Raw genomic sequence first — 23,037 nt, forward strand, 5'->3', positions numbered from 1 at the left:
GGAAGTCAGTCAAATTTGGCTTTCATATTTACTTTTAAAAAATGCCTGGCAGGGTGGGTGTGGTGGCTCACGCCTGTAATCCGAGCACTTTGGAAGGTGGAGGTGGATGGATCACCTGAGATCAGGAGTTCGAGACCAGCCTGGCCAACATGGTGAAACCCCATCTCTACTAAAAATACAAAAATTAGCTGGGCGTGGTGGCAGGTGCCTATAATCCCAGCTACTTGGGAGGCTGAGGCAGGAGAATTACTGGAACCCAAGAGGCAGAGGTTGCAGTGAGCGGAGATCACACCACTGCACTCCAGCTTGGGTGACTGAGTGGGACTGTCTCAAAAACAATAATAAAAAATAAACCTAAAAGCCTGGCTTTCGAGTATGAGGCTCATCTGGGTCTGATCTCCCCTCAGCAGATGTTGCAGCCAACGGGCCCCCAAAGCCCCTCAGCTGCACCTACCTGTCCAGAAACTTCATTCGGATCTCATCCAAAGGGGACGAGTGCTTACTGAAATACTATTTCATTTGCCAGACTGGTAAGTGATAAAGCTACATGCTGCCAAAGACCCAAATTTTAGAAACTGATTCTAAATAAGGAGTGCATGTGAGAATATTGGTTAAACAGTCTGTGAGTGGTAGACCATGGATGATACAGGGCTTTTGATTTTCATGATGCTGATTAGCATGAGAAAATTATCTGGAGTGACTTCCTTGGATCCATCCCCACTGGGAGTTGGAAGAGTTGTGCCTTGATGTCCTCCTCGTGTTTTGACTTGGGCAGAGTGTGGGAGAAATTGTATTGGTGACACCATTTTCCACACGCACACTCATAATTCAGTCAGCATTTGGGCTTCAGAGGGAAGGATGGGAAAGAGAAGGAGGAGAAGAGAATAAGGTAGAGGAAGATGAGAAGTCGAACGGTGAGAGGGCTGTTATCCGAGGTTCGCCTCTGCAGAAGTAGATCAGGATTAAGCTATGTATGTATGTACGTATGCATTTGTGTGTGTGTAGTTGTTGTATTTATTTATTTATTTATTTATTTATTTTTCCAAGACTGAGTTTTGCTCTTGGTGCCCAGGCTGGAGTGCAATGGCACAATCTCGGCTCACCGCAAGCCCCGCCTCCCGGGTTCCAGTGATTCTCCTGCCTCAGCCTCCCGAGTAGCTGGGATTACAGGCATGTGCCACCATGCCCGGCTAATTTTGTATTTTTAGTAGAGATGGGGTTTCTCCATGTTGGTCAGGCCAGTCTCGAACTCCCAACCTCAGATGATCCGCCTGCCTTGGCCTCCCAAAGTGTTGGGATTACAGGCATGAGCCACTGCGCCCAGCCTATTTATTTTTTTGTGTGGAGATGGTGGAGTGGGGAGTGGGGGGGGGTCTTGTTATGTTGTCCAGGCTGGTCTCGAAGTCCTGGACTCAAGCAATCCTCCCACCTCGGCCTCTCAAAGTGCTAGGATTACAGGAATGAGCCACCGTGCCCGGCCTTGGTGATTTCTTAAAAATAAAACAACTACCATACAACCAAGCAATTGCTGGGCATTTATCGCAGAATGAGAAAACCTGTGCTCACGTAAAACTATGTATATGGATGCTTATAGCAGCTTTATTCATAACAGACACAACTGGAAACAATTCAGATGTCTGTCAACAGGTGAATGGTTAAACCACGGTGGTCTAGCCATGGCAGTCATACTGTTTCCACTCTCCCAGGTGACTCTTTCCCACTTTCCTCTCTCTACTTAACCTCCAACAACTGGGAGCCTCCCTCAGTCTCATTCTTAAGTCAGGTGATAACCTCGCTTTCTAACTCAAGGAGAAAAAAAAAAAAAAAAATCAAAGCAATTTGGAATCCGTCCAAGGCTCGGACCACCAAATCTACCCACCTACCAGCACCTGTACCTGTAGAGAGATAATGTCTTCTCTCATGCTGCTACAAACCTTCATACTCCTACCCAAAGTGAATCCCTCTGGTTGTTGAATTGGATTCCATGCAGTCCAATTCAGTAATAACAAGAAACAAACTATTGATACACACAGCAATCTCCAGAGAATTGTGCCAAGTGAACAAAGCCAATCTCAAAATGTTACGTACTCTATGGTGCCATTTATTGAGCATTCTTGAAATGATAACATGATAGAAATGGAGAACAGATTAGTGGTTGTCGGGGTCTAAGAAGGGCATGGGGGCAGGAAGGAAGTAGGCGTGGCTATAAAAGGACAATGTGGGCCAGGCACAGTGACTCACGCCTGTAATCCCAGCACTTTGGGAGGCCAAGGCGGGTGGATCACGAGGTAAAGAGATTGAGACTATCCTGGCCAACATGGTGAAACCCCAGTCTCTACTAAAAATACAAAAATTAGCCGGGTGTGGTGGTGTGCACCTGTAGTCCCAGGTACTCAGGAGGCTGAGGCCGGAGAATCGCTTGAACCGGGAGGCGGAGGTTGCAGTCAGCCAAGATTGCGCCACTGCACTCTAGCCTGGTGACAGAGCAAGACTCCATCTCAAAAAAAAAAAAAAAAGGGGGGGGAGGTGGGTCAATGTGAGGGATTCTTATAGCAATTGAAAAAAATTTTTGACATGACTGTATCAGCGTCCATATCCTGTTGTTACCCTTGCAAGATGTTACCCTTGGAAACTGGATACAGGCATCTCTCTGCATTTTCTCTTACATCGGCATGTGAATATACAATTATCTCAAAATAATAAGTTACATTTTTTAAAAAAAGAAAAATGCCCTGATGTAAGTATACACATCACTTACACAGTATTTTTGCCAAAAAAATAGAGTAATGCAAATTAAAAATAAACTGAGATACCCTTTCCCACCTATCAGATTGGCATAAATCCACAAACTTAACAACACATTCCGTTGGCAAGGCCGTAAGAAAATAGGTACTCTCATAAGTTGCTAGTGAGAATGCAGTAAGATATAATCTGTATATATTTATAAATAAAGGGGAATTCAGCAATATCTAGCAAAATTACATATACATCTACCCTTGACCCAGTGTCCACTGCTAGGAATCTATCCCAAAGTCAAACCAGCAAAAGTACAAAAAGATGCACATGTAAGGCTATTCATTGTAGCTCTCTGTGATAGAAAAAAGTAGGAATAATCCACATGCCCATCAAGAGGGAACTGGTTGTAAAAAGCAAATAACAACAATCTCCATGTACTGCAGTGGGGTTATCTCTATGATGTATTTTTTTAGTGGAAAATAAAGGTACAGAACATATATATTTGCCTGTATACATACACGTACGTATAAATATAACAGAAGGAGAAACAAAAACTAATGAAAATGGTTACCTATGAGGGAGAGAGAAAATAGGGCAGAAAGGATGAAGATGGAAATGAGACCTTTCGAAATGTACCTGGTTTTATAGTTTGGCATTGGAACTCTTTAAATGTTTTCCATAATTATTGCTATGGTTTGAATGTGCCCCTTCCAAAACAGGTGTTGCCAATGTGATCGCATTAAGACGTGGGGCTTTAAGAGGTGGGTTGGCCTACAGGGCTCCTCCCTTGTGAATGGGATTAGGGGCCCTTATAAAAGGACTTGGCAGAGGCAGAGCTTCTCTTGCCTTTCCACCTTACGAGGTTGCAGCCCTCCCCCAACTCCAAGTGCCAGTGCTTTCTTGGACGTCCAGCCTCCAGAACTGTGAGCATTAGATTTCTGTTCTTTATAAATTACCCTGTTTGTGGTAGTCTGTTATAGCAGTGCAAAACAGACTAAAGCAATTATAGAACAAATTTAAGTCAACTGTTTTTTTTTCTTGAGATGGAGTTTTACTCTTGTTGCCCAGGCTGGAGTGTAATGGCGTGATCTTGGCTCACTGCAACCTCCACCTCCTGGGTTCAAGTGATTCTCCTGCCTCAGCCTCCCAAGTAGCTGGGATTACAGGCACTCGGCTAATTTTTGTATTTTTAGTAGAGACGGAGGTTTCACCATCCTGGCCAGGCTGGTCTCGAACTCTTGACCTCAGATGATACAGTCTCCTCGGCCTCCCAAAGTGCTGGGATTACAGGCATGAGCCACCGCACCCAGCCTGTCAACATTGTAAACAGCAATCCCTAAATGTAGGGAAAAAGAGGGGAGGAGAAGAATTGGAGCTAATAAGTTTGGACAATTTTTAAGGTAATTTTGCTCAAGAGCAGGAAACAGCTGGGGCAATAGTTCACGAGGCCAATATAAGTTGCTGGGTTTTTTTTAAGGCAGAAGAAATAGCATGCAGGAATGATGTACTTAATCTGAGCTACCAAACAACTAGAGGGATTCACTTTGGGTAGGAGTAGGAAGATTTGTAGCAGGATGAGAGAAGGCGTTGTCTCGCTACAGGTACAGGTGCTGGTAGGCAGCTAGATTTGATGGTCAGAGTCATGCAAGCACTCTAAATTGCTTTGATATTCCCCTTGAGTTAGAAAGCAAGGTTATCGCCTGACCTGAGAATGAGACTGAGGGAGGCTCCCAGGTGTTGGAGGTTGAGTAGAGAGAGGGAAGTGGGAGTCACCTGGGAGAGTGGAAACAGTATGACTGCCAGGCAGTATGAAGGCAGGCTGCTCGAACTTCATGATAGCGAATTTAAGCTGAGCCATAGTCATCGTGGTTATATGATTTTCTCTAGCCATGTCCAATGGTGTGTGTGAGAAACTCTTGCTCGTGTATGCAAGGAGGCATGTTCAAGAATGTTACTGCCAGATGGGCGTGGTGGCTCACACCTGTAATCCTAGCACTTTGGGAGGCCAAGGCGGGCAGATTACCTGAGGTCGGGAGTTCAAGACCAGCCTGGCCAACATGGTGAAACCTCGTTTCTACTAAAAATAAAAAATTAGGCGTGGTGGCACGTGCCTGTAATCCCAGCTACTCGGGAGGCTGAGGCAGGAGAATCACTTGAACCCAGAAGGTGCAGATTGCAGTGAGCCAAGATCGTGCCATTGCATTCCAGCCTGGGCAACAGAGCAAAAATTGTCTCAAAAAAAGAATGTTATCATCCACCTTCTGAACTCTTTTATCTCTACCAATGAGAGTTACAGAACACAAAGGAGAATATTACGCTTAGTATGGAATTTTCCATTTATGCTGGAGGTTGCAAACTTTTTTGGTGAAAAATCAGACCCTGGCGATGACCTGAAGCAGTAGGATGTAAATAACTCCACATGCCTAGTGTTCCAATAATGGAACACTAGGCATAAATGGGTTAATGAACTTCTCAGTGTTGACCCAACTAGTGAACTTAATTTGAAATGTGGGACACCATAATGTGAGCAGAGCAAAAGGGCTACTGCAGAATTCTTAGTGTCCTTAAAAAACTGGATAGGAATTTTTAATTTGTGTTTTCCTGATTATCACATACGTGCATGTAATGATGGTTTTATAGACTTGTAGCCATAGCTATAACCTATAAATTAACTTGTGTGTTGGCTTTCAAATAGGTGACTTTTTGGACGGAGATGCCCATTATGAAAGAAATGGAAATAATTCTCATTTGTACCAGAGACACAAGAAGACAAAAAGAGGAGTTGCAATAGCAAGAGACAAAATGCCCCCAGGTAATGCGTTACTCCTCTAGTAACCTTAAAAATCCGTGGAATCAGTTTCTGCTAAAAGAATGCACAAGACTGAATTAATGCTGAAATGTGTTATAACATGTGCCCAATATTCGTTGCGTTCTATTCTGTCTGATCTTAATATGGCAGTCTTTGCCTTCATTTTATGTATGTTTTCTTGCTATGCCCTTGGCCGCCATCTTTTCATATATTCCCAAATAAAAGACAAGGTTTTATTCCCACAAAATTTTTCATCAACAAAGTAGTCGTCTTAAAGTTCTTGCAAAGTCTTTCAAATTATGGTGTTATCACTTGTTTATTTAATTTTGAAAAACAAGTACTATTTGGGAAGGACGCATTAGCCTGAAATGACGGCAATCAATATCAGTGGATGGGTGGTTATAGAGATCACCTGAAAGAAAGAAGTGAAACAGATCGATTTAAAGTGGATCTCGTGATCACTCTTCGGGGTATGACCTCACAGCTGCAAGTGTTAGATGTCCTGATCAACAAACCCTTTAAATATCACTTAGCAATTTAGAAGGTTTTATTTAGAGACATGAATATATATTTAAAGAACAAATATAAAGTCCAGCTTTTCTCAATCCTTTGTAAATGGAGACTTGTGAGTTGTAGGAAAATGTTTAGTGATAGCATTAGGTGGAAGTAAAGATGATATATTTTGGGAAACTGTTAAATCCAAAAGTTGTTCTGATGATAATTAATGCAATGATGTTAAAGACACATTTGAAATGTTTAAGCTGTGTCCCGCAATGTGAGTTTAGTGAGAGCAATGCTTGCATTATTACGTTACGTAACATGTGGCTTTAAGTGTCATAGTAAAACTAAATTACTGAATTAAATAGACATTTGACTATTTCACCTATATCCTTTAAGTTTATATTGTCAAGCTTGCCCCAGGAATACTTTTTAAAATCTCCTCATTGGGAAAAATGTAGACTGCCTTATTGTGGGGCAATTTACCTAACAAGCAATATGCCTAATATTTATGTACGCAGGGTCCTTTAAAAAGTTTGCGGGCTGGATCTCCCCTCAGCAGACATTGGCTCACACCTGTAATCCTAGGTGTGGCTTGGGTGTAATACGGTGGCTCACACCTGTAATCCCAGCACCATGGGAGGCTGAGTTGGAAGGACTGCTTGAGGCCAGGAGTTCCAGTCCAACCTGGGCAACATACTGGGTCTCTGTCTCTACAAAAAACTTTTAAAAATAAAAATTAAAAAAATTAGATGTGGTGGTCCATGCCTATAGTCTCAGCTACTCAGGAGGCTGAGGAAGGAGGATAGTTTAAATCCAGGAGTTAGAGGCTGTTAGAGCCATACCGCACTCCAGGCAGCCTTTTAAAATCTCTATCAGATTGCTTGTAAAAGTTTTTTGTAATTCAGAAATTTTCTCGGTGTGTATCTAGGTTACTTTTCACTAATTGTGCTTAGAACATGATGCTACATATACACATCTTTCTTGAATCAAGAATATCCTACATATGTATCACTTCTATTTCATTTGTTCTGGTTTTGTCCTTAGGAAATAACAGGTATCTACATGCCATATTGCTGCTTCCTATCCTCTGTGTCTTTCCTGTACTCTCTTTAAATGAAAAAGAATGGTTTCGTATTTATCACCCTTTTTGTTGTTAGGAGAGCACCTTACATTTATCTTCCATATCAGGGACTAATTTTTCCACATCTGCTCAGTATTCCCTCCCATGTGGATTTTAATTTTTCTACAGTATTTTTTTTTGTCATCTTGAAATCCTTTGATATCGTTTATTTTTCTTTTAATTTACCTAATTCTGGTGCATGTTAGCTTCAAGTGGTTTATCCTTAGGATTTTGTTTGGTTACCTCTACCTTTCTCCATCATCATGGTGGGTGTGGTTGACTCGGTTTCTTGCCATGTCTTCTCACAAGACTTTCAGGATCATGTGATTCCTGGCCAAGAAATAAAAGCAAAATCATCTTATTCCCCAGTGGATTCAGATGAAACCGGTGATAAAATCAGGTACAACTCCAAGAGGAGACATTGGAGAACAGGCATGCCGGGTCTGTAAGGAACTGCACGTTAAGATGGCACATATACTTATGCTGTATCAATCAGGGTCATCCCTGTATCAATCACTGTCATCTCACCTTTTCAAGCTGAAAATGTCCCATATGTTCAGGCATTTTTTACTGGGAAAATGGTTTTTCTCTTTGTTTCTATGCTCTTCACTCATAAGCTGATGCAGTAATAAATATGTGAGACCTTTTATTTGGGGAAATAACCTTTTTCATTCTATTAAGGATGTTCTTACTAAGGATGTATTAACGGCTTTCTGAACTTTTTTTCTGGATTTTGCTGTTGATAATTTTCAGGGCTGTGCTTTCCTTGGAGTCCTCTGGATTCCATTCCCAGGTCCTTGAGTGATCATCATAGGTTCCCTTTTGTCTTTTCCTTCCTTACCTTTATTTTTTTTTTGGCGGGGGTTGGGGGTGGAATCTAGCTCTGTTGCCCAGGCTAGAGTGCAGTGGCACGATCTCGGCTCACTGCAACCTCTGCCTCCCAGGTTCAAACAATTCTCCTGCCTCAGCCTCCCGAGTAGCTGGGATTATATGCATCTGCCACCAAGCCCAGCTAATTATTATGTTTTTAGTAGAGATAGGGGTTTCACCACACTGGCCAGGCTGGTCTCAAACTCCTGACCTCAAGTGATCTGCCTGCCTCAGCCTCCCAAAGTGCTGGGATTACAGACATGAGCTACCATGTCCGGCCTTGGTTTTCTATGTAAAACAATTTGCATTATTTTTAGCCATGAATAAGAAGTCCTCAAGTAAAACAAATATTTCTGTCCTAGGCTTTTACTTGAACTTAGTCTGCTTTCTTTTTTCTATAGGACCTGGTCATCTTCCAACCACATGTCACTATCCTCTTCCTGCTCATCTTGTAAGTGCTTCCCTTGACAACATACATTGTGAAATGTTGATCTCTTTGTCATACCTAGTAGATCTGGTCAGAGCTCTATCTTCTAGAGTGTTCTGAATATAGTTTTTCTAATAAGGAAAATAAAGTACTTACGTGCAAGAAAAAAATTGGATTTAATAGGTACTTCATTCAAGGACTTTTTTTTTTTTTTTTTTTTGGTGGGAGAGACAGGGTCTCACTTTGTCACCCAGGCTGGAGTGCAATGGTGCAATCCATCTTGGCTCACTGCAACCTCTACCTCCCGGGTTCAAGTGATTCTCCTGCCTCAGCCTCCCAAGTAGCTGGGATTACAGGCCTGCGCCACCACACCCAGCTAATTTTTGTATTTTTAGTAGAGATGGAGTTTTGCTATGTTGGCCAGGCTGGTCTCAAACTCCTGACCTCAAGCAATTCACCTGCCTCAGCCTCCCAAACTGCTGGGATTACAGGTGTGAGCCACCACCTCCAAACTTGGAATTTTTAAAGCCTCTCTTTCTGGCTTTCATGCTGATGTAATTATCAAGTGTTTGTTGGTTGGGTATTTATTCCCTGCTTCATTCCAGAAAGGACTTGTGGCATCTTACAAAAATACAATGCAATAAAACGTAAACATCTAACAGAAAGGGAAAGGAAATAAAGGTAGAAACTGTCCACATAATCTATAAAATTTCACCTTCAAGAAATCTCTCAGCATTCTTGCCCTTGTGTCCTATGTAGAAACCCTTTAGTTGATGCCTAAACACAGATATGCATTTGTTTGACTCAATGCTCGCTGCAAAAATAAGTGTTTCTAACAGTATAAAAGAACAGAGGCTGGGCACGGTGGCTCACGCCCATAATCCCAGCCCTTTGGGAGGCCGAGGCGGGCGGATCACCTGAGGTCGGGAGTTCGAGACCAGCCTGGTGAAACCAACATGGTGAAACCTCGTCTCGACTAAAAGTATAAAAATTAGCCAGGTATGGTGGCGCGCCTGTAATCCCAGCTACTTGGGAGGCTGAGGCAGGAGAATCACTTGAACCCAGGAGGCGGAGTTTGCAGTGGGCCAAGATTGTGCCACTGCACTCCAGCTTGGGCGACAGAGGGAGACTCCATCTCAAAAAAAAAAAAAAAAAAAAACCCTCAACTCAGTATTTCCCATGCTGTTTTCTGCAGAGCAACAACCACTAGCCCTTGAAATCGAAAGAGATAAAAATATGCCACTCTGGTATATTGATGATTTCAGTTAAAGGCATTTGAAAAATGGCAGGTGCAAAAACAGCACTCTGACCTTGGTACCGTTTCTTAAAAACAAGGTAAAATTCTCTTGTGAAATATGCAACATTGTTGTCCTCCAGGAGAAGTCAAGACCTGGAGAATTCTGCACAGGACTTGTTAAGATAACGCTTATCTTTTAAGCCTCCCCACATAATTTCACTTCTTCACAACTATTTGTCCAATTCAGCATAGGAGAGATGGACTCTAACTGCTGCTTCAGGTCTTCATTTTTTTTATGAGGGCTCCTGTGCCACATAAAACTTGGACTCAATAAATGTGTGTGCTTTTCTCCTGTTTATCTTATGTTAGTTTAATTCTCAGGCCCAGCTGGAGCCCTAAGAGAATGGAGGTGGAGTTTTGCCACCCCTATAATATGTTGCTAGAAGAGAACACAACAAAGGCTTTTGACCATAGGACTTTCACAGGTCCCAAATCTAACCCCTTCTCACCGTCGTCACCACGATCACCACATGGTCCAAGTCACCATCTCCCATCTGAACTTTCACGTTTGCTGGCTGGGTGCGGTGGCTTATGCCTGCAGTCCCCATACTTTGGGAGGCCAAGGTGGGTGGATCACTTGAGGCCAGGATTTCGAGGCCAGCCAGGCCAACATGGCGAAACCCCATCTCTACTAAAAATATGAAAATTAGCTGGGTGTGATGGCAGGTGCCCGTAATCCCAGCTACTGGGGAGGCTGAGGCAGAAGAATTCCTTGAACCTGGGAGGTGGAGGTTGCGGTGAGCCAAGATCGCACCGCTGAACTCCAGCCTGGGTGACAGAAGGAGACACGATTTCAAAACAAAAAAAATTTACAAATGAACTTTTACATTTGCCTCCTACTGATCTGCTTCTACTCTTGCCCCTTTTTCTGACCCTTCTCAACAGAATGGTTGATCATTTAGAACACAGAAGGATCCGTTAAAACAGAAGTGAAATCATGCCACTGTTCTGCAAAGCCCTTTGTCTTCCTGCCTCATTAAAAATAACATCTGCATTCCCTTCAACTGCCTGATATATGACACTCCCCCGGCCCTGGGATCTTATTGATCCCCCTCCTGCCACCATCACTCCTCTAGCTTCCTTGGTCTTCCTCAGAGCTAGCTGGCTGTGGGCTTGGGGGCCTTTGCACTCCTCACATGCCGTCACTAACGTATGGGCAGAGCTCTCTCTCTCCCTTTATTCAACTCAGCAAAAATGTCCCTCCATCAGACACAGTGCCTCATGCCTGTAATCTCAGCACTCTGGGACTCCGAGGCAGGAGGATTGCTTAAGCTAGGAGTTCAAGACCAGCCTGGGCAACGTAGTGAAATCCTGTCTAAAAAAGTGAAAAGCCAGGTGCAGTGGCTCACACCTGTAATCCCAGCACTTTGGGAGGCCGAGGTGGCGGATCACTTGAGGTCAGGAGTTTGAGACCAGCCTGGGCAACATGGTGGTGAAACCCTGTCTCTACTAAAAATACAAAAATTAGCCGGGTGTGGTGATGTGGTCCTGTAGTCCCAGCCACTCAGGAGGCTGAGCCAGGAGAATTGCTTGAACCGGGAAGAGGAGGCTGCAGTGAGCTGAGGTGGCGCCACTGCACTCCAGCCTGGGTAACAGAGCAAGACTCCATCTCAAAAGTAGCCAGGCATGGTGGTGTGTGCCTGTAGTCCCAGCTGCTTGGGAGGCTGAGTCAGGAGGATTACCTGAACCCAGGAGGTCAAGGCTGCAAGGAGCCATGATTGTGCCACTGTACTCCAGCCCGGGTGACAGAGTGACAACCAGTCTGAAGAAATCCTCTCCTCAGCCGGGTGCAGTGGCTCACGCCTGTAATCCTAGCACTTTGGGAGGCCAAGGTGGGTGGATCACAAGGTCAGGAGATCGAGACCATCCTGGCCAACATGGTGAAACCCTATCTCTACTAAAAATACAAAAATTTTAGCCGGGCATGGTGGTGCACGCCTGTAATCCCAGCTACTGAGGAGGTTGAGGCAGGAGAATCACTTGAACCCAGGAGGCGGAGGCTGCAGTGAGCCGAGATCGTGCCACTGCACTCCAGCCTGGGAGACAGAGTGAGACTCTGTCTCAAAAAAAAAAAAAAAAAAAAATCCTCTCCTTGCCACTGAACATCCTCCATGACATCCACTTTCTCTCTGCTTAGCATTATTGTTTTCTTCATAGCACTTATTTAATACGTGACATAATTTGTTTTTCTGCCTCTACCACTAACACAGAGGCTCGACAAGCGCAGGAACTTGGCTCCTTTTGCTCATTGCCATACTCAATTCTCTAGAACATTCTTAGCAACTTATAAATATTTAAGAATTTATTGAACGATTGACAATAAATACACTAATATAAATCATGAATCTCAAGTAATATGCAGCTTTCTTGAAATTTCAAAATTCTGTTTGAGCACAGAATTTTTTTTAACAGAAATGCCTATTAGCATCTCATAGGACAGAGTTTCAGAGTATTTGGGGAAATGCTGCCTTAATTATAAAATGGTAAAATCAGCTTCAGTCTTTTCCTTTACATATTTTTATCTTTTAGTCCAAGACCCTGTGTCCTCCCATCAGCCCGTTTCCTTCAGTACCACCAAGTGTCACATCACAGGTAACATCAGCCGCATCTGAACCCAGCAGCCAGCCTCTCCCTGTGATAACACAGCTCAGCACGCCCGTGTCTGTCACGCATGCTGGGCAATCTCTGGCAGAAACAACTTCAAGCCCAAAGGAAGAAGCTCATCCGAATACCTTCACCTCTTATCTACAAGTGTCATTGCAGAAGGCATCTGGTCAGGTAAACATGGGAAATTCAAGTCACAGGTAGCTTTGTGACCCCCAAAAAGTACTTGGTTCACCCATTTGCCTCCCTGCAGAACTACACCTAAGAATGCCTAACAGACCAGCATATATGCCAATCCAAAACAAAAACTAAACAAGTCCATGGAAACAGCCAATTTGACAGCACATATGCAGCCCAACGTTTCATTAATGACACTATTTAATGCTATTGTATTTAATGCTTCAGATGGGGAAGAAGTTCTGTTCACCTACCCTGCTTTTTCAGCAGCAGCAAACCTCTAGACAGTTCCTCCTACTCACTGTCCCCTCTCTCCGCCTTGTTTCCTTCCTCCCAAAAACATGGACAAGGCAGCCAGGCTCACTGAGTCACACCTATAATCCCAGCATTTGGGAGGCCAAGGTGAGAGGATCACTTGAGCCCAGGAGTTTTAGACCAGACTGGGCAACGTAGCAAGACCTTTCTCTACTAAAGTTCAAAAAAATTAGCCAGGCACAGTGGCTCACGCCTGTAATTCCAGCACTTTGGGAGGCCGAGGTGGAGGATCACTTAATCCCGAGTTTGAGACCAGCTTAGGCAATGTTATGAGACCTTTTCTCTATTAAACTTCAAAAAAAAATTAGCCAGGTGTGGTGGCATGTGCCTGTAGTCCCAGCTACTTGGGGGTGGCTGGGCAGGGGCTGAGGTGGGAGGGTCACTTGAGCCTGGGAGGTCCAGACTGCAGTGAGCCATGATTGTGCCACTGTATACTGTAGGCTGGGCAACAGAACAAAACTCTCTCAAAAAAAAAAGGCAAAGCCCCTTTGACAGTATTGACTGAAGAAAATAATCCTGCTTCCCTCATGCTTTTTTTTCCCTAAACTCAAACGAGCCCTGTTTATATGCAGTTGAACATTTCCCTGCTAAAACATAATCCTGTTCACTCTGGATCTGCTTGCAATGGTAATGGAAATTTGGTGTTCTATTTGGGGGAGAAACTGACCTACAGGAGTTTAAACAAAGATTTTTGTTTTTGTTTTTGTTTTTCTTGGAAATCCTGAAGTACAGAATATCTAAAAGAATCTATAATAAATTATTAGAAATATTAAGAGGATTTAGCAATGTCAGCATTTAATCAAGATTTCTTGAATATGTGGTTGAATTAGGCTGTGAGTGAGCTATTCTCCAGAAATGGACCATGTAGTTGGCATTAATGGTGATTGTCTCAGGGTTGGACTTCGAGTTCAAGTGCAGTAGCCACTTAAGCTTTGGGACCGCGGCCATTTGCTCAGTTTGTTTCTTAGGGCAGGGAGGTTTTCTGCTTCCCACCTCTTGCTATGAGTCATTTTAAGTCATTACCTCTTGAATATGGACTCTTTTTTTGAAACAGATTCTCGATCTGTCACACAGGCTGGAGTGCAGTGGCGCAATCTCGGCTCACTGCAACCTCTGCCTCCTGGGTTCAAGAGATTCTCCTGCCTCAGCCTCCCGAGTAGCTGGGACTACAGGTGTACACCACCAAGCCTGCTTAATTTTTGTATTTTTAGTAGAGACAGGGTTTTGCTATGTAGGCCAGGTTGCTCTTGAACTCCTGACCTCAAGTGATCTGCCTGCCTTAACCTCCCAAAGTGCTGGGATTACAGGTGTGAGCCATCACGCCCAGCCTTAAATACAAATACTTGAATGGAGGGAAACACACACACAGGGAAGCCTGAGAGGAAAACATACTTCTGAATAGAAAAGTTTGGTTTTGGCTTTTTGATTTCCAAGTTTCCCTCATCTTCATGGCCTTAAGACTTAAAGTTACTGCTATAAATCTTATTTCCAGACTCATTTGCCCTTGGAGCAATCATTATATAATCTCGTTATTCATTTTCTCTATCGTATGGAAGAAGTAGAAATAAATTCTGTCCAGTCGCAGAAAAGCTTCTGAAAGTAATCACTGTTTTAGAGAGCTGTGGTTCATAGGGTTTATAAAGTTACCCAAGGTCAACTTGGATGAAAATAATCTCCCCGACTACTACAGTACAGTAATTTTGTATAAGTAATTTTGACAACTTCTTTGTTCCCAATAGGTCATAGATGAGATAGCAGGGAACTTCAGCAGAGCAGTTCATGGTTTGCAAGCTCATAACAAACTGCAGGAAGCTTGTGAGTTCCTCCAGAAACTAACAGCCTTAACCCCAAGATTTTCTAAGCCAGCTCAGGTAAGTGGAGGGTGACTGGGAGGGAAGAAGGTAGGAGAGAGGGAAAAGTGGAAAACAGAAAAAGAGAATCTGAGGCTGGGTGCGGTGGCTCACGCCTGTAATCCCAGCACTTTAGAAGGCCGAGGCGGGCGGATCACATGAGGCCAGGAGTTCAAGACCTGACTGGGCAACATGGCAAAACCCGTCTCTACTGAAAAAACAAAAATTAGCTGGGCTCGGTGGCGGGCACCTGTAATCTCAGCTACTTGAAAGGCTGAGGCACAATAATCGCTTGAACCCAGGAGGCAGAGGCAATGAGCCGAGATCCCGCCACTCCACTCCAGCCTGGGTGGCTGAGAGACTGTGTCTCCAAAAAAAAAAAAGAAAGAGAATCTGGAGATTGTGCCTTATGCCAAGCTTGGCATTATAAAGACTGTATTTAAATTTTAGCAAGCATATTTTTTTACATTTAAATCTGGAAAGTTATGAGTTAAATTGGTCAGTAGTGACATTTTTGGATATACTGTGTTTATGTTCATTTGTTGATGAATCAGCTTGTACTGCCTTGCTGATGCATTTGTTAGAAGTCTGTCGGCATTCAGTGGAACACATTGGCTCCCACCTGTAATCCCAGCACTTTGGGAGGCCGAATCGGGCGGATAGCTTGAGCCCAAGAGTTCGAGACCAGCCTGGGCAACATGGTGAAACCCTGTCCCTACCAAAAATACAAAACTTAACTGGGTGTGGTGGTGCTCACCTGTAGTTGCAGCTACTTGGGAGGCTGAGATGGGAGGATGGTTTGAGCCCGGAAGGTGGAGGTTGCAGTGAGCCAAGACTCTGCCACTGCACTCCAGCCTGGATGACAGAGCCACACTCTGTCTCAAATTAAAAAGACAAAGAACTCAGCATTGGTCTTTCCTTCATTCCTTTTTTTAGTCTGGTGGTATTAATTGGATATTTGGTCTACTCACCACTCAAAAAGAATTGTCAGTTTGGCAGAATAACATGAAATATGAATCCTCCCTTATAGGTTATATGAAATAATATATTCTCCTTCCCTGTCAAATTGTAACTTTTTTTTTTATAAAATGCATTTGAAATATATAAAGAATATTAAGCTGCTAATAAGTATGCAAATTGAAAATAATCATGTGCTAGGTGTGTGGCTCTTGCCTGTAATCTAAACACTTTGGGAGGCCAAGACGGGGGGATCTCTTGGGGCCAGGTGTTTGAGACCAGCCTGGGCAATATAGTGAGCCCCTGCTTCTACAAAAAATTTTTAAAAATTAGGTGTGGTGGTACCCACCTGTGTCCTAGCTACTGGGGAGGCTGAGGAAGGAGGATTGCTTGAGTCCAGAAGTTCGAGGCTGCAGTGAGGCATGATTGTACCACTGCACTCCAGCCTGGGCAACAGAGCAAGACCCCATCTCTTAAAAGTAAAATTTTAAAAAGCAATCATAGGCTGGGCGTGGTGGCTCACACCTGTAATCCCAGCACTTTGGGAGGCCAGGGCAGGAAGATCACCTGAGGTCAGGAGTTCGAGACCAGCCTGACCAACATGGAGAAACCCCGTCTCTACTAAAAATACAAAATTAGCTGAGCATGGTGGCTCATGCCTGTAGTCCTAGCTGCTCAGGAGGCTGAGGCAGGAGAATAGCTTGAACCCGGGAGGCAGAGGTTGCAGTGAGTCGATATCACGCCATTGCACTCTAGCCTGGGCAACAAGAGTGAAACTCTGTCACCAAAAAAAAAAAAAAAAAAAATTCAAGGGTGTATGTTTGCTTTCTAATCCTCCCAGGTTAATCTCATCAATTCCCTTATTTACCTGAGTGAGGAGTTACTCAGGATCCCATTTCAGAACAACAACAGTCTGGGCATCAAAGTTCCTCCAACTGTCTGCCCCTTTCATTCCTTCAACAATGTCACCAAAGCTGGAGAAGGAAGTTGGCTGGAATCCAAGCGTCATACTGAGCCGGTAGGTGCCAGATATGCAGGTGGCCAGATCTGCTTAGAAGCATTTTAATCTTGACAGGTCCAGGTATCACAGCCTCTCCCCAGACCTTTAAAGATAATCTTGCTGAAGTTTCTGCTGCAGAAGAAACTCGTCTGCCAAGCCTTCTCCAGGGTCTCCCTCCCCACCCCACCAGTGAGCCAAGACTCCCTAGTGCTGTAATCAAGTGAAAAGGACTTAGGGGCTGGACCTGGTGGCTCACACTTGTAATCCCAGGACTTTGGGAGGCCAAGGCAGGCAGATCACCTGAGGTCAGGAGTTCGAGACCAGCCTGGCCAACATGGCGAAACTGCATCTCTACTAAAAATACAAAAATGAGCCAGGCATTGTGGCATGTGCCTGTAATCCCAGCTACTCAGGAGGCTGAGGCAGGAGAATCGCTTGAACCCGGGAGGCAGAGGTTGCAGTGAATCGAGATCATGCCACTGCACACAGCCCAGACAACAGAGCGAGATTCCATCAAAAAAAAAAAAAAAAAAAAAAAAAGAATTTAGGAAAGTGTTGGCATAAAGCAAACACTCAACAGGTTATGTTTGCTATTCACATGAAAAGATGCTCAACATCATTGGTCATTAAGGAAATGCAAATCAAAACTAAAATGAGATACCACTTCACACCCAAAAAGACAGAAAATAACAAGTACTGGCAAGGATGCAGAGAACTTGCCACCCTATCCATTGTTCGATTGTAAAATGATGCAGCCACTTTGGAAAACAATTTATCAGTTGCTTAAAATGTAAAAAATAGAATCGCCATGTAACCTAGCAATTCTACTCCTAGTGTCTACCCAAGAGAGTTGAAAACATGTCCATACAGAAACTTGTACACTCAAGTTTGTAGCAGCATGGTTTAATAGCTAAATAGCCAAAAAAGTGGAGATAACCCACACATCTATGATCTAATGGATGGCTAAGTAGAATCTGGTCTATTCATACAATGGAATATTATTCAGCAACAAAAAGGAATGAAGTCCTGGTACATGCTCTAACATGAGCTTTGAAAACATTATGCCAGGTGAAAGAAGCCTATCACAAAAGACTGTATGTTGTGATTAATTTATATGAAATGTCCCAAAGAGGCAAATCTGTAGACACATAAAGTGGATTCGTTGTTGCCTAGAGCTAGAGGGACTAGGGATGGGGGAATGGAGAGTGACTGCTAATGGGTACCAGGTTTATTTTATTTTATGAGACAGAGTCTCGCTCTGTTGCCCAGGCTGGAGTGCAGTAGTGTGATCTGGGCTCTCTCTGCAACCTCCACCTCCCGGGTTTAAGCTATTCTTCCACCTCAGCCTCCCGAGTAGCTGAGACTACAGGCACACACCACCATGCCTGCCTAATTTTTGGTACTTTTAGTAGAGACAGGGTTTCACAAGGTCGGCCAGGTAGGTCTCAAACTTTTGACCTCAAGTGATCCACCTGCCTCAGCCTCCCAAAGTGCTGGGATTACAGGTGTGAGCCACCACACCCGGCCACCAGGTTTATTTTAGGGAGGATGAATCCTAAAATTAGATTGTGGTGATGGTTGCACAACCCTGTGAATATACTAAAAAACGTTAAATTATACACTCTGAGTGGATGAATTGTATATGTGAAAGTTACCTCAATAAAGCTGTCATTTAAAAACTCTATCGTGAGCAGGTCTAGGGCAATTATATGATGGGGCAAAGGCATATTTCCTTGGCCAGCCCTCTTAGTTTGGTTCAAAGGATGCTAAGTCTTTAGCCAGGTTGCAAGTACTTTCTGTGAGATTCCAAGGTCCTCTCTAAGGAATACCACCCTTCATTACAACACTGTGAAAATTCCCCTTCCAATCTTCTCCAAAACATTATTTTACTAACATAAGACACTGAGGTTTTACAAGTCACACACTGTTTTCCTTTCCATGCAGGTAGAAGACATCCTGGAAATGTCCTTGGTGGAGTTTGGGAATATCGGGGAAGCATTTCTAGAGCAGAACCAGTCTCCTGAGTCTTCAGTGACTTTGACCTCTGCCATTGCTACTCTGCTGCTGAGCAGGTTAATGGGAAGAAGGAACGGGGAGAGTTTCACTGTGTTTTTCACTTTCAGAGGACACACAAAAATTGACTTCCATTTTAACTTTTCTCATTAGACAAAACATATCAACTTTACCGCTGAGCTCTTACACTCTGGGTCACCCAGCCCCTGTGAGGCTAGGCTTTCCGTCGGCTTTAGCTTTGAAGGAGCTCTTGAATAAACATCCAGGAGTTAATGTCCAAGTGAGTGTGAAATTGATTGTGATCAGAATGAAAATGGGATCTGATGGCCACGTAGGCATTTGGGTGAAAGTAATGTATCATGAAATGTAAGCTGAACAGACCAGATCAGATGAGAGAGTTTATGTAGCATTCGTTTTTATTTTACACTGGCAGGGATAGAAGGCCTCTTAAAAATGATCCACTGTAGAAGTTGGGAACATTAAACAGATTTCTGGATTTAACTAAATTTCTGTGTTGTAATTTGAATTGATTTCAACTCTGCAGTTTGTTTTTTGTTGTTGTGTTTTTTGTTTTTTTGTTTTGTTTTGTTTTGTTGAGATGGAGTCTCAATCTGTCACCCAGGCTGGAGTGCAGTGGCGTGATCTCGGCTCACTGCAACCTCTGCCTCCCAGGTTCAAGCGATTCCCCTGCCTCAGCCTCCCAAGTAGCTGGGATTACAGGCATGGGCCACCATGCCTGGCTAATTTTTGTATTTTTAGTAGAGGCGGGGTTTCGCCATTTTGGCCAGACTGGTCTCAAACTACGGACCTCAAGTGATTCACCCACCTGAGCCTCCCATAGTGCTGGGATTACAGGTGTGAGCCACCATGCCCGGCCTCTGCACTATTTACAAAAAGCTGAGACTATCTAAATAATTGTTGACTCAGTATACCAACCCAGTCCTATCAATATATTGTATTCCTTTCAGCAGTTACCTGACAAATACAAGTAGCATTGTTGCCTTATCCTGAAGAGCAGAACAGTTACTTCCTAGTAAAATAGAATCCTCTAGATATAAAGATTAAAAATAATAATTCTGGGGATCCCAAGTATAATTCATCTTTAATTTACTGTTTCTCATAGAGGTTATAAATGGGGAATGTTATTTCATTTGCGGTATTAGTAGGGGGCACATCCCAATATTTAATATATGATATCCGGCTGGGCATGATAGCTCAAGCCTGTAATCTCAACACTTTGGGAGGCTGAGGCAGGTGGATTACTTGAAGCCAGGAGTTCGAGACCAGCGTGGCCAACATAGCGAAACCCTGTCTCTACTAAAAATACAAAAATTAGCCAGGCATGGTGGTGTGCACCTGTAGTCCCAGCTACTTGGGAGGCTGAGGCGGGAGAATCGCTTGAACCTGGGAGGTGGAGATTGCAGTGAGCCGAGGTTGTGCCACTGCACTCCAGCCTGATTGACAGTGTGTGACTCTTTCTCAAAAAAAAAAAAATGTATGTATGTATATGTGTATATATATATGTATATATGTGTGTGTATATATGTGTGTATATATGTATATATGTGTATATATATACGTATATATACATATATATACGTATATATGTATATATATGTATATATATGTGTATATATGTATATATACGTATATATGTATATATGTATATATACATATATACGTATATATGTATATATACATATATACGTATATATGTATATATGTGTGTATATATGTATATATGTGTATATATATGTATATGTGTGTATATATATATACACACACACACATATATACATATGTATATATGATATATCTTTCTAGTGGGGTCACTTAAAAATATTTCAGCAATGGATAAAACTGGGCTTTTCTTTGTCTTTAGATAACAGGACTAGCTTTCAATCCCTTCAAGGATTTGGACAACAGAAACATTGTTGGAAGCATTGGAAGTGTGTTACTAAGCGCTAATCGTAAATTGCTCCAAGTCCATGATTTAATGGAGGACATTGAGGTAGGAACTGATTCTTAGGGAATAAAATAGAAGAGAATGGGATATTCTGGAACAGGATGGAAGGATGCAACAACTTAAAGGGAATTATGTTAGATTGATGGCAGTGCCATTGTTTTGTTATTAACATCTTAGGAACTTTTACAAAGAGATACACCTTATCCTTAGAAAAAGTGTTTTAAAGGGCCGGGCGCAGTGGCTCATGCCTGTAATCCCAGCACTTTGGGAGGCTGAGGCAGGCAGATCACTTGAGGTCAGGAGTTCGAGACCAGCCTGGCCAACATGGTGAAACCCCATCTCTACTAAAAATACAAAAATTAACTGGCATGGCAGTGGGTGGCTGTTATCCCAGCTACTCTGGAGGCTGAGGCAGGAGAATAGCTTGAATCCAGGAGGTGGAGTTTGCAGTGAGCTGAGATCGCACTGCTGCACACCAGCCTGGGTGACAGAGTAATGCTTGGTCTCAAAAATAAGAAGAAGAATAAGAAGTGTTATAGGTCTCGGACTATGTACTTATCCTTAACCCCAGCAGTATTAGCTACTAACATCCAATGAGGAAGACCTGGCTGGGCACAGTGGCTCATGCCTATAATCCTAGCATTTTGAGAGACTGAAGCAGGAGGATTGCTTGAGACCAGGAGTTCAAGACCAACGTGGCCAACATAGCAAGACCCCATCTCAAAAAAAAAAAAAATAGAGGAAGACCTAGGACGTTTCCTTACCTTATCAATATAAAGGATTTTGAAAGACATCAATGGATGGACCATTATAATGATTAACTGTCTCTTATTCTAGATCATGCTCTGGAGAAATGTTAGCTTGGAAACCCATCCCACCAGCCTCAACATGAGCACACATCAGCTTACAATCACAGTGAATATCACTTCCTTGGAGAAATCCCTGATAGTGAGCATAGATCCTGACAGTCCCCTTTTAATGACGCTTTACCTGGGGTTCCAGTATCAGCCTAACTGCACTCACTTCCACCTGAACATCACCCTTCCCAAGGATAAGGTGTGGCAAAAAGGTAAAACCCAATCAGCTGTCAGAAACTTACTTTGATTTCTTTTTGCCTAGGATGGAGTGCAGTGGCACCATCATTGTTGACTGCAGCCTCAAACTGTCAGGCTCAGGGGATCCTCCTGCCTTAGCCTCTTAAGTAGCTGGGACTACAAGTGCGCACCACCACGTCTGGCTAATTTCTTTAAAAAAAATTGTGTGGGCCGGGCGCGGTGGCTCGCGCCTATAATCCCAGCACTTTGGGAGGCCGAGGCGGGCAGATCACAAGGTCAGGAGATCGAGACCATCCTGGCTAACACAGTGAAACCCTGTCTCTACTAAAAATCCAAAAAAATTAGCTGGGTGTGGTGGCAGGTGCCTGTAGTCCCAGCTATTTGGGAGGCTGAGGCAGGAAAATGGCATGAACCTGGGAGACAGAGCTTGCAGTGAGCCGACACCGTTCCACTGCACTCCAGCCTGGGAGACAGAGACAGACTCCATCTCAAAAAGTGGAGACAGGGTCTTGCCATGTTGCCCAGGCTGGTCTTGAACTCCCAGCTTCAAGCAATCTTCCTGTCTCAGCCTCCTGAAGTGCTGGGATTACAGACATGAGCTACTTCATGTGGCCACTTTTTTTTCTTTTTTAAAAAAATTTTCATTTTGAGATAATTGTAGATTCGCATGCGGTTATAAGAAATAACAGAGACAGGCCAGGCAGAGTGGCTCATACCTGTAACCCCAGCACTTTGGGAGGCTGAGGCGGATGGATCACCTGAGGTCAGGAGTTGGAGACCAGCCTGGTCAACATGATGAAACCCCATCTCTGCTAAAAATACAAAAAATTAGATGGGTGTGGTGGCGGGCACCTGTAATCCCAGCTACTTGGGAGGCTGAGGCAGAAGAATTGCTTAAGCCTGGGAGGCAGAGGTTGCCATGAGCCAAGATCGCACCATTGCGCTCCAGGCTACAGAGCAAGACTGTCTTTTAAAAAAAAAAAAAAAAAAAAAAAAAGACAGGCTGGGCACTCAGTGGCTCATGCCTGAAATCCCACTGTAATCCTAGCACTTTGGGAGGCAGAGGCAGGTGGATCAACTTAGGTCAGGAGTTTAAGAGTATGCTGGCCCACACGGTGAAACCCCATCTCTCCTAAAACTATAAAAATTAGTTGGTCATGGTGGTGCACACCTGTAATCCCAGCTACTTGGGAGACTGAGGCATGAGAATCACTTGAACCCAGGAGGCAGAGGTTGCAGTGAGCTGAGATTGTGCCACTGCTGTCCAGCCTGGGTGACAGACCCTGCCTCAAAAAAAAAAAAAAAAAAAAAAGAACAGAAACACCTTGTATACCTCTCAT

General features: G+C 43.6%; 1 protein-coding gene across 1 annotated transcript in view; it reads left to right on the forward strand.

The window, feature by feature from the left end:
* PKD1L3 (polycystin 1 like 3, transient receptor potential channel interacting) overlaps positions 1 to 23,037 on the forward strand; it is an 80,983-nt gene that overhangs the window by 1,176 nt on the left and 56,770 nt on the right. Inside the window, exons 2-11 of the mRNA XM_511095.6 lie at positions 408 to 530; positions 5,432 to 5,548; positions 8,438 to 8,487; positions 12,290 to 12,538; positions 14,596 to 14,727; positions 16,505 to 16,681; positions 18,608 to 18,735; positions 18,830 to 18,956; positions 20,559 to 20,687; positions 21,480 to 21,711. Of these exons, the coding sequence (XP_511095.4) occupies positions 408 to 530; positions 5,432 to 5,548; positions 8,438 to 8,487; positions 12,290 to 12,538; positions 14,596 to 14,727; positions 16,505 to 16,681; positions 18,608 to 18,735; positions 18,830 to 18,956; positions 20,559 to 20,687; positions 21,480 to 21,711 (1,464 nt within the window). The remainder of the gene's footprint in view (positions 1 to 407; positions 531 to 5,431; positions 5,549 to 8,437; positions 8,488 to 12,289; positions 12,539 to 14,595; positions 14,728 to 16,504; positions 16,682 to 18,607; positions 18,736 to 18,829; positions 18,957 to 20,558; positions 20,688 to 21,479; positions 21,712 to 23,037) is intronic.

Source organism: Pan troglodytes, chromosome 18 (genome assembly GCF_028858775.2).
Source record: "Pan troglodytes isolate AG18354 chromosome 18, NHGRI_mPanTro3-v2.0_pri, whole genome shotgun sequence".
Taxonomy (NCBI): domain Eukaryota; kingdom Metazoa; phylum Chordata; class Mammalia; order Primates; family Hominidae; genus Pan; species Pan troglodytes.